The sequence below is a fragment of the Egretta garzetta genome, unplaced genomic scaffold, assembly GCF_000687185.1.
Source record: "Egretta garzetta isolate BGI_Z169 unplaced genomic scaffold, ASM68718v1 scaffold455, whole genome shotgun sequence".
Taxonomy (NCBI): domain Eukaryota; kingdom Metazoa; phylum Chordata; class Aves; order Pelecaniformes; family Ardeidae; genus Egretta; species Egretta garzetta.
The window spans coordinates 337,856-350,257 of NW_009259597.1; the positions used below are offsets into that span (position 1 = coordinate 337,856).

The 12,402-nt window shown below is 35.7% G+C and overlaps 1 protein-coding gene across 3 annotated transcripts in view; it reads right to left on the bottom strand.

Moving 5' to 3' along the window:
- The window catches only part of LOC104125703 (anoctamin-3), a 214,281-nt gene that overhangs the window by 55,675 nt on the left and 146,204 nt on the right, over positions 1 to 12,402 (bottom strand). For 2 of the 3 annotated variants that reach the window (XM_035893721.1, XM_035893723.1), the window contains 3 exons: positions 8,916 to 9,068; positions 6,906 to 7,006; positions 3,094 to 3,138 (listed from right to left, as the gene is read on the bottom strand). In XM_035893721.1, the coding sequence (XP_035749614.1) occupies positions 3,094 to 3,138; positions 6,906 to 7,006; positions 8,916 to 9,068 (299 nt within the window). The remainder of the gene's footprint in view (positions 1 to 3,093; positions 3,139 to 6,905; positions 7,007 to 8,915; positions 9,069 to 12,402) is intronic. The other variant, XM_035893722.1, reaches the window with a different exon arrangement.

Sequence of the window (12,402 nt, forward strand, 5' to 3'; positions counted from 1 at the left end):
AAATGGATTCTTGACTTAATCTATCCAGCATAGTCTATCTAATAAGAGTAAAAGCAGACAGAGCTGATCTGGTGAAGTCACTCATGAGGGCAGGAGTTCATGCAATGAGATCAAAAATGTCCCAGCTGCAAAGACGTGGGCAGCACTTCACGTGCGCTCTTATTGAAACCACTCCAGCTAGTGCTACTGTAACTTTACGTACCTTGGACTATGCGATATTATTCTGAAACACATATATATTTTATTCCTAGATATAAAACTTAATATTTTATGAAGATGCCTGAAATTCCAGCTTTGCTCAACTCTCATGCTCAACTGTACTGTTACATTTTAGTTGGTTGGTTGTTCTCTTTTGCAGGACTAGTTTAGTCCAAAAATCCTTGCAGATTATGTTTACTCAGCAGACTGCAATGCAAAGAAACAAAGTATAGGTGAATTTGGAATTATCTGATCAGAATCATGGAACAAGATGACCAGTGGCAGTTGCTTAATTCAGTTATGTTAGGTGTTTTAGACAGCAATCACCACCCAGTATTTTGCTCGCTGTTTGTGCCTCATATACTGACAAAAATATACAAGACTGTGGCCAGAATTGTCAACCATATGCCACCACATTACTGAGCATGGTACTACATTTGGTAATGGGAAACATGTTATTGATGACAGATTCGATATATGGACTCAATCGTCACCAAAAAAAGGAAAAAAAATATACTACATTTGTTCAATGGAATGATATTAACAATTTCACTTCAGTGTGCAGATTGAAGTCCAAGAGATTTTAGAAGTCCTTTTGCAAAGCAGGCTTATTGCAGCTCAGTTGCTAAACAAAGTAATTTTTGGTCCTCTATCCTGAGAAGTATAAATTTATTTCAACATTTCAGTGAGCAGAGTGAAGCTGCATACTAAGGCAACTGTCTTTCAATTTTCTTTTCCTCAATGTCATTCTTAACCAGCATGAAATCAGTGTGTCTGATAAAGCAGATACAAGACTGATTCATTAGATCATTCAGTCTTAAATCTGAGAGTTCAGACAATGTTTGATACCTACAGTATCTACTCGCATGTCCCACTTCTACCAACTTCCTTTCCTTTGAAAAGATTTGTTGAAGGCTTTTCAAATATTTTTCTTAAGGAGCATGATAAAATTATTTCTGTAGTGTTGCCCTATGAATAGAATTCAAGCTTCATAGGATTAAACATAATATTAAAGTGGGTTTTTTTTAAGGTACGTAAATAAAGAAATAGAGAGACATCACATAGCTACCAGATATAAGAATGATAGTATACCAGTAAGCATTACGTTTATCTTCTGTCCTTTCATTCACGCTCCTAATAATCTTTTGCAGACTTTTAAAGGACATTTATAGATATATACATCTACTGTATAACCATGTCAACAAATTCAAAGAAGTGTACATGCCACAGCAGGGTCTAATATACTAGTGTTACCTCACATTTTTAAATTATAGAAACTCTACAGCCTTGAAATTTTGCCTTTGATATACAAAGATTTTAACATAGTTCTTTATTGTAGCTCTTGTAAACTCCACTTAATAATTTAGAAATATTAATGAGAGATCTGATAAATTACAGGGAAGCAGTTAAGTTTGGGAAGTTGTGAGATGCAAAGCATCAGTGACAGTAGTAGAAGTTAAAATGGTGACACGTGTATGACAAATTTTAGAGTTAGCTTTCATTTTGAGAGATAGCTGCTGCTGCTTCTTCACACTATTCCTTTGTGCATTGGATTGTATAAAGTGGCAGAGAAACTACTCAGAAAAATATTCATCCCCAAATTCTCACAAGTAAAAACATTTGTCTCAAATGAAAGATCAATCTGGCATGAAAATTGTTTATTACTTGGTTCACAGGTACCGTGCAACTTAAATCGCATGTTTCAGACATCCGTCCTTCTAAATAAAGAAAATAAATTTATTTAATATCTAGGACTCACCAGAGAGATTACAGATGAAATGAGACAATTTTGCAGTAAAGCTTGTTGATTTTGCCTTTGCGTTAGAAAGAACATGACTTACATTTTTCATAATGCACGCTAAAATGGAGCAAGCATGTGAATGACTGGGAAGAGGAAAAATGCAGTTGTAAATTTATGTTACAGATTGTTTTATTTCAATATGTTTCATATGCTTATGTATTTAAAGCTTTCTCACTTTAACATTCAACAGTGCTTTGACTATTTTTGTTAGCTGATCATCTTGCAAACTGCTATCATGAGACTACTTAAATTGTTCCTGAGAAATAATGAGAGCTCTTCATCATCTAAAGGAACAACAGGAGAACCTAAATCAAATGCAATCTCATCTCAAGATCCATCTCGAGAAAACCTGTGATAGAAAACTGTTTCAGGAGATTTCCCTCATGTAAAAATTTTCATATCTTCTCCGTAGGTAATTAGGATTTACAAGACATTGTTACGTCTGACTAGAGCAATGGGGAGTGATTACAGCTCACCGTGTCCCCCATTCTCGCTCCCCAGATCCCCCAGGCTCCTTTCGCCCACTGCTGTGTCCTCTTGTACTCTTCTCAGGGCTGACAGAAGCAGCGACAAGCCTCCCGGAGACTTAAACAGCTTTCACTGCAGTGTACAAGTTATTCTGTCAGCTCTCACATAAAAATTCAAAACAGCCTTTGGTGTGTGGCGTTGATTTAGTCCTGATCACCAGGACACACTTGAAGAAGTTACGTTTGCATGTCTAAGGAAATAGCTGACTACCAGAATCTAAGACATATACCGGAAAATATCTTTCACGCTAAAGAAATATGCCTTGGTAACAGGAGACACAACTGTGGAGACGGCTCCAGTATTAAATCTTTGTTGCCAGGATAAGGCCTTTTTTTTTTTTTTATGGCATAAACACTTTTGCATTTCTAAAGCGAGAACTGGCAAAGCTTTGAAGTACTGCATCTTGTTACAGATGAATATTTTAACACTTTGAGCTAACATATTTTGAGTTTTCAGGAAAATAATCTCATTTTCCAAGATTCCTGGATAAATTTACAACTGCAAATGGATTTTCTTTAGCAGGGTGACTATCTGACAAAATTAGAAGCTACACATCACCCACCAACCTGCCCATGGTTTTGCTCCTCCAGTCAGTGTAATAACATTTTTTCCTGAAAGAACAGCAAAAATCAGCTGAGAATAATCAAGTAGGAGACAGCTGAAAAGGACATCATGCATTACAAAAGAACACCGGACATTTTAAAACATGCATTTTCATAGGCAGAAAGGTGAACAACACTTTAAAAAGGCAACTGAAACAGAGTAAGTCATTAAAATGCTGTAATTTCACATATTTTCAAGTTCAAAATTTGTTCCCGAGTCAAAATTAAATTTTAGATTTGTGGCTAATAATCGTAATAGTTAATCAATAATTAATTAATAAGACACCCATCAGACAGGGTTCAATGGTGTCACGCTTGTATTTGTTTGATGTGGTCTTTCTTAGCTTTTATTTCATGGAAACTTTATTTCAAGAAATCATTTCACTTCAATTCCCCCTCCCCTTCTAACACACATAAAAATGGTACTTTCACTCTGGATACTTCTCCCTCACTTCTTAGCATAGAACCATACATAGTTAACAAGATCTGCAACTGCCCATCTGCACAGTATTTGAGATTGATTAAAGTACATTACTTACATTAAAGTCAATGAAATGAATACATTAAAAGGACTGGGAAGAAAATGTTGCCTAGAAAATAGGTGGCCATTGGAAAACTGCCTATCTACCAATCTGCAGGCTGTTGGCAGCCTGACACTTGGTAATACTAGGCAGAATTGTAAATGAAGCAATGAAAAATGATTAAAGGATTTAATGACATTTTTTAACAAAATCTTTCCTTCATTCCCTTTAATTACACTTAGCTGTTTTGCACAGATGGAGTCCAGGTGAGCTACAGACACAACTAATTTATTCATTACACGCAATAATAATTATGTGTCACAAGAGATACTTGTAGACACAGATAAAATTAACCTTTTGTCTGAGTTTCAGAAACATATAACAGAGCTTCATTTCTACTGACAGACCAAACACTTAACAAAAATACCTGTAAATTGTTAAAAAAGTGTAATTCAGTCATGATCTAACTTTGGTGCAAACATAAATTCTGTTTGAAACCATACACAAGACAACAGGGATTACCACAGAGTCTTTTGAAATGCTAGAACTATTTCCTTTTGTAATTGAAACACTGAGATTCCACCTATATTACGTATATGATGTATACTATATATCTGCCAACACATTTAGGTATAATACCATGCTAAAACAGTTCTAGGATGCTGGGTGGTCCCTTGGGTCAGAAAAAAGCATTTTTACTTTTCAGCAACAGAGAGAAATACTTCTTAACCTGTGTAACACAAGTCTATTGATTTTGTTTGGATTCCTGGACTGAGCAAAATGAACCTAAAAAGTATAATTCTTCAGGTGTTATTCATATATGATACTGACATATGGTATATTTTAGTCACGATAACCAAAAGCCAAAATTTTGCAACACTGTGCAAGAGAATAAGGGTGTCCTGCATTAAAGTACTGCAGGGAAGGTTAGCTCTCGTCTTTGATTATGTATTAAAAACGTACTGTCAGAAGCCACTGATAATCTGTTCTTAGCATCACAGACCATCTCAAGTTGGAAGAGACCCACAAGGATCATTGAGCCCAGCTCCTCACTCCTTGCAGGACTACCTAAAACTTCCTGTGTGGGAACCACTCTAGTTCATTGTAATTGTGGGAGAACTGGATGGCTTGAGCTTCCTCTGTCCAGTGAATGGAGAAAATAGTTACCTCAGGAAAACCATCCGGTTAAGGTAAGTTTGATTTAAATAAGCAAGCTCAATACTTAAAATAAACAAAAGTGCTTTTGACAGAACATGTAATTAAATTACAAAATGCGTGGTCACAGGGTGTTGTTACGGAAGTGCAGATGGCTATTTTTGCATGCATGAAAAGCCATCGGGGGCAAATATAAGCAAAGATGAAGCCCTGAACTTTGCCTCAGAAAGTCCCTAAACCACAGCCTTCTGGAAAGAGAAAAGGCTTCATGAAACACTGCCCTAGATTTGCTTGGCTTCTGTACTGGACACTTTTGACTGATTTCTGGCAGAGCAAAACAGACCTTTGTTCTATTCTGCTACGTCCACTTTGTGTTCACAATAAAACTGTGGTCACTTTTATTTTTTAAAAAGTACAGAAATTAAAGAGAGTGCCTATTTGAAATATTCACACAAGTTTTAGATTGCAATTTCATTTAAATTCCTATTAAAGTCTTTTTAAAGAAAAAAGAAATGGTGATCAATTTACTATTTCTCACAGCTCTATTACGGAGCTAGACGGGGACAATGGGCTTTTTTCTTAATAAACAAATGCATTTCATTCTACAGCAAAACTGCCAACAAGGTGAAGCAGCAAAATTTAGCATTTTATGTACTTTTGGTGTACTGAACTGAGTAGGATAAAAGAAAGCTAAAGGAACAGCCCAGAAACAAAGAAACATGGATCAGATGCTTTGGGTGGAAGAAAAATACCCCAAAACAAACAAAAAAGAGAATATATTTACATGTCAGTTAATAATATAATAAACAAACATGTCTTTGAATGCCTTCCACATAAAGTAGTATTGCAAAAGTCAGTGGTTTTTTTTTTTTTTTCTGAAGAGCATTACTGCTCTGTGAAGTTACTAAAATGATGAAGAATTCAAACTATTGCTAAATCCTAACTTAATTTTCTGACTTCAAACATCAAAACCAAGACAGAACTAATTTTGAATGGGAATTTAGATTGTTTATGTGCCTGTGTACACATATGCAAATGCTTCTATATTTAAAATGTTGACAAGTATTATTCAAATTAGAGAAGCTCAAACGGCTCTACAATAATATTCTCAAACATATGGAAGATTACTGTTACCAAAAACATTTTTGTTTATGAAAAGGACTTTGAAGTCTTAATGGGAGGATGCGGAAACAGTATAGAACTGACTATTTGAAGCGGGTTTTGAGCAAAGGATGTTTCATGATGACGGTTTCTGGCTTAGGACCAACGCAAGAGAGCCACAGTGTGATAGCTGAAATCAGCAGGGACGTGAAAGATAGAGCACTTGGCAACTCAAGTGAGAAAGGAGTGCTGTAAGGGTATTTTCCCTGAGTCACACAGCTTTGGCATCTGGTTACCACTTTAACTCCCAATGAGGTTTACAGCACACTACATGCTCTTCTCTCTCAGGAAGAACATTATTAATTGATTTGAAAAGGGACATTTTCTCCTTTCAAAAACTTCTGTACCATTGCAGGAGATATTAACTCATCCTTCAAATAAATAACAAATATTTATTTCAAAAACACATGATAGGATTTATTTAGCACACAGACACAGAACTCCGTTCAGTTTGTTTTTCTGACAAAGGAAAGCCAGAGGAGTGAGAAATAAAGGTATCTCATTTTATTCAAAGTATGCCAATATGTGTTATATTGGAGACACAGAAGACACCAGCTATTTCTGTCATTTCACTTGCCTTTGGGTAAGACTTCAGAAATACCCTAAAATCATAGAGAATACTTGAGCTCAGATGGAGAATATCCGAAACTCTGCCAAGGACATCCAAAACTGCATGTGAACTGATAACAGTGTTTTCTAAAGACATATGCTCAATTTGTCTTGGAAGGTAAGTTTGAAAACAAGTACCACAGGTAAATGTGAGAAGAACAGTGCCTATTATTTGCTTCTCCTCTCCTCTCTCCCTATCACATCACTAAATTAAATATAAGCGTGCCCGGCCACGATGCAGCAGAGACTGCATTTTAGCCTTAAGGTAAGTAATGAACTTTTAATATTAAACACTAAATTACAAGTTTCTTAAAATATTTTCCACAATACCTGAAAGGCATCCTGATGTTCATTCTTTCTGCGTATTTGCACAATGTCTCCCATGGACAGTGAATTTTAACAAACATGATATCACTGTTTGTCACAGCTGGCTGTAAAGAGCAGTAACAAATATATATTAATAATTCAAACCTCTATGGCATTCACCTTCCTATAAGCATTCTTCAGTGTCAAATTCTGCTATTTTTATTTTATCTTCTCCAGACTGATGTCAGCATCATCAGGCCTCTTCTTCAAAGATTGCCTGAGTTTTTATAAGTAAATACTTTGATAGTGTTGAGCCTGATTCAAGTCTTCCAAAAACTCAAATAAAGCAAGGTTTGGTAAGTAAAATAAAATTTAAGATGTTCACAATTCTACCTACCCGTTCCATAAAGTCATAGCACAGCTCAAGAAAATCATATCACAGTTCAATAATACTACTTCTAGGATTTTCTTTTTCTCAAAGGATGTGGATAAAAAAATACTACTGGAAGACAATTTAAGCCAGCTGATATCTAGAACGATGATTTTATAAAACCATATTTTTTCTGAAGCATCAATATGTCCGAATTGACTCTAGCTGAGCTTGTTCCGATTTCAATAAATATCCCCAAATCCAATAATTTTTTCTACTAGGCTCCAAACAATTTTTAAAAGCTTTAAAAACAAATTTTAAACTACTATCAGGTCAGTCATGTATGATTATTCAACATGCTACATTGTCAGCTAGAACTTGCAAGGGCTTTAAAACAGTTAAAAGCTCATTGCTTTAAGACAGAACATGCAAGCTAATTCTACTGAGTTGAAAAGCATAAATCAGGGTGAAAGGCACATGAGGTATAGCAGCTTACTTCAGGATAGGCTCAATATATGCCTGTTTTATAAGTAATTCATGGAACACCAAAAATCCAAGGCTGTTTTTTCGGGCTTTGAATCCTTCTTTTTTATATTAATACTGTCATTACTGATATCACAACAGCAATGACTTAATATGCCTGTGAAATGGTTCTAGATGGACAAATAAAGGCATTTGCCAATCACTTCACAGAAGGAAGCTGAAGATTCCTCAATATCCAACCACAATCCACTATTGCACAGCAGGGAAGGAAAAAAATGAAATACAAGGAAAACTGAGATTCCCCTTAATTTATTTTTTGACGATGCAAAGAACACCTTGTTTTTAATATTTATTTGGAGGATTGATTATGAGCACCTAGACACAAACATTAATTAATCTCTACCGTACCAGCAACTTTATTAGGAGCCTTGAAGAGATATTAACTTGGAATTCTGGAAAAACAAACTGTAACAGATCTGAGTCAACATGACTAAATTACACCCATGCAACTAAAAAAAAAAAAATATCCCTTCTAATACTCAAAGTTTTTCACTATTTAAAAGTTTCAGTATTTAAAAAGGAAGGAGGGATTTGACAGTGAAACTTTGCACTCTGCATAAAACGTTATTTTAATTTTAAATACTGTAAGAAAAACAAGCCTTTTTTTTAAAACGTATTCAAGAAAATTCCAAAGCTTGAACAGTACTTATATTGTTAACTAGTCTAGCTCAAAGAACCCAATGAAGATTAAGCCATGTAAACCAGAGATATATCAACATGACATTGAAAAATCTTTTCCCCTTTCAAAACATTTAGTATTATGTATTCTGCTGAAATACATAGAGGTGATATAAAAAAGCAACAACATGAGTTACTGAAGCGTCTTCTGTTTTACAAGCATAAGGGGCTGGAAGTTTTCCCTCTATACTGCACTACACCTGCTCCAATTTAAAAGTGATTATACTTTGGGGGGGATACACGTGTGTGCATATGCATACAGGCATGCATCCCCAAAACATATTTAACACACACTGTCAAACAATCTTTATTATTGATTTAATAGCATTAAACAAAGCCTGACTGGAAAAGCTTGTAAGACTGTCAGGAATCATTTATAAATCCAATAAAGTATGACAGTATTACCAAGACTTTTTTTATACCATGGAATCTACAAGACTCACCTCTCGTTCTAACATCAGCCCTTCTGCTCTCAAATTCTTCTCAAACGTGCTTCTTTTTTCTACCTGTGGACTTGACTTTTTGTAGACCAAGATGTAATCGATGCGTTTTTTGCCATCTTTGAAGAACAGGCCTGATGATGCCATGGCATCAGTCTGGAGAAGATAAAATAAAAAATACACTAAATGTGGCATTCATCAAGATGAAGAGCCCCATCACGAATTCTGTGTAACACAACATTTCTTAAAGCATGGAAATGTCCACATACCCAAAGGATGAATATATAAAGAACAAGTCATAAGAACAGGCAGTTCATATGCATCAGTTGCTCAGGATTTCAGATTAATCAGAACAAAACACGATAAAAAAGCTCCACAAACCCTATGTTCTAGCTATTTCTTTCAGCTGTGGAAAAACCTTAAAATTATTGTGTGATGGATATATAGATATAAACATCTGGTAATCCTTACTTTCCAGTAGCAATTAATAAGCTTTAAAGACAAGTAAATTAAACCAAGTTTCCCAGCGTTGTACCTGGGCAAATTTTATAGAACAAACATATTTATATTTTCTCCGAAAGATAAATAAATCTAAAAAATTAAAAAAGAAACACTATTGATTGGAACATTTTCCTGGATAATCATGTTGAAGTGCTTTTTCAGTGTCATGTTAGCAATGTTTAAACCTCGTCTAGTTCCTTCCCACCATGCTTGCAAACACCAGGGATTCTCTGACCTTGATATGGAAAACCCTGCTTTACATGCCACTGCTGAAAGCTATTTTTGCATTCCGTGTTTTGCATGATTCAGAACAGACAGTGACTGTATCAGCTGGTGTCAGACTATGAAGACTTTGAAATCTGAAAAGGTAAACTGAGAAACTAGCATCATCTTCTGGAGAATGCAGCATGCGTTTTAACACAAACTGTCCAGAGCAAGTATGTTAGTTTGTAATAAGATATATTACACCCATATATATGGGACCAGAAGTCTATGAATACTGCATCTTTTAGCCAATATATGCTAGTCTTAGAAATTAATCCTATTTGGATTGTTTCATATGAAATTTGTAATACTCAGAGTTATAACCAATAGTTACACTCTCTATTGACAAAGAAAACCAACTCTTAAGTGCATGATAGCAGCAGCATAAATACTGGATACTGGCTCTCTTGTTTCTACATGAAAGGTTTTTCTTACTCCCACATATCTTGCTGCCAATGTTCTACATATTTAGTGTTTCTGAGAACTCCTCAATTGACCAAACCTGAAGCTTTCTAACAAGATCTTCCTCTTTCTCTGCTTTTTGAACTCCCAAAGCAAAAAACAAGGAACAGCCGTTCTCAGACCACCTAGTGTTACAAAAAAGTGCATCATCACGCTTCTGGGAATGTTATTTAAGTACTTTAAGCTTCAACTGAAGTACAATTAAGCTTCTTTTTCCCCTCAGCAGCTGGTGATAGCATCAATTGTCTTTCTTTTCCAGATGACACTTTTCAAAACTAACCATAAGAGCATTCTGTTGCCTGCTTCAAGGTACAAACCTCCTTATGCATTTTATTAAGTCTGTAAATAAAAAATGAGTGTTAGAAAACTCATCTTCATCACACTTGGCTAGAGTTATGCTGTCACTTTCATACTCTGCTTCAGATGCAACCATCCAGATGTGGAAGCAATTTCAGTCTTCAGAACACAGGAGAGGTGAATTCAAATCTCTCCAGGCTAAGCCAAAACTAACCTGCGTTGTCTTCTACCTGGGTAAAGGTCTTAATTTCTAAGCATAAAATGTGGTATCCTTTTCATTCCTCCGTGAATTGGCATTTGTCATCTTCAGAATTTTCTATTTGCTTCATGTGCCACTGTGGGAGATGTGTAACTAACTCAGGGCTACAGGATGCAGTGCAAAGATCGGGTGCTGGGACTTCCGGTATCCGAGGGCTGGTTGATCCCCGCCACGCCTGTCTCCTCCTGTACGCCCAGGCCACTGCTGCCTTTCCTCTATTGCAAAACAATGGGTAACGTCGAATTCAGAAACCTCTGAATACCTGCCCTTAGCCTAACTGAGGAGTAATGCTCATTGAAGATGGGGGAAGAAACAGGCCAAATCACAGAAAATGCAACATGAACTAAAGTAACTAATACATTACATAACATGATTAACCTGAATTTAAGAATCTATCTAGAGTTAATTACACAGATCACCTACATGAAAAAAAAAAATCTGAAAACTAAAAAAAAACCCAAACAAACCCAAACAATTAAATGTAGAAGAAAGAGGAACAAAGGTAGAGAAGACAAGATGTCCAACGTAACCAAGAGAAACAACACAGAAACTGGAAAATAATTAGCAAAAATGGACAGACACAGGAAGAATAATTTTCCAATCCTAAATTATTTTGGAAGTTTGTTGAGAACAGGAAATATCCCTGGCTTTTAACTTCAGATTTTCCTTTTTTATTCCAACGAGAAATCAAGTTAAATATAACAGAAAACATGTGGCAAATAAATTAATAGATTATAGGATATGCTATTCGTCAACAAATGTTTGATCAATATATTAATAATTTATTCTTTATACGTCCATTTACTTCCATTTATCTCAAGATATTCAGATAAAGAGTATCTGAAGTCCAAAGGAAGGTAGTCAAGATCATTAACCAAGATTCTTAGTGCAGTGAATGTAAGGTCTGTCACCCATTCTAAGAAATCTGAATGGGGATAGTAGTAAAAACATTTATTTTTATTCTTTCTTTAAATATCGTAGATGTAATGATCTAACGATACAAGATACAGAGGTTTGAAGGTGAGGCAGTAAATGAAAGATTTGAAAGCGCAGTTTGAATATGCAAGTTTTTGAATACCCAAACTTTTTTCAGGTTCAAGACACAAGCAATGAACCCACTCTTAGCAACAAAGAATTCCAGCGCAAGTATTTCACAAAAGCAGACAGGAATAGTCTTTTGTGGTCCACAAAGCACACAAAACCCATATAAAAAGCCTGGCCAAAATTCCCCCAAAGGGGAGACCTGGAACTTCTCTTACACAATTTTTCCTCGCACAATTACTGTGCAGACATTATGCAAATTAAATCTATCTTTTTGTAATATACTTTTACCTTTCTTTGCAGTATTATTTGTAGCCTTTCTTTCCTCATGTCTAAAACATCTGCTTTTCTTCAGTCTTGGCAAAACATATTTTCTTTCTCAGATTAACAACAGTATGCAAATGTGCCCTTGGATTCATCTGCACCGACCGGGGGCAACATTCAATAAGTAACGAGCTGTCCTGACAGTATAGAGAAATTTTCCATCTGCTCATCTCAGACCACTTTCAGAGGAGTGCTGCCACAGGTTGAGATGTCTGATACCGAAGCCATTTACCACAATTGTGCAGTGAACCTAACCTATACTCTATCGATTTCAGGACTGACTCACTTTAATGATATTACATGTTCCTAGTTTCACTTTGGTGTAATTCTCAAGCAACGTTG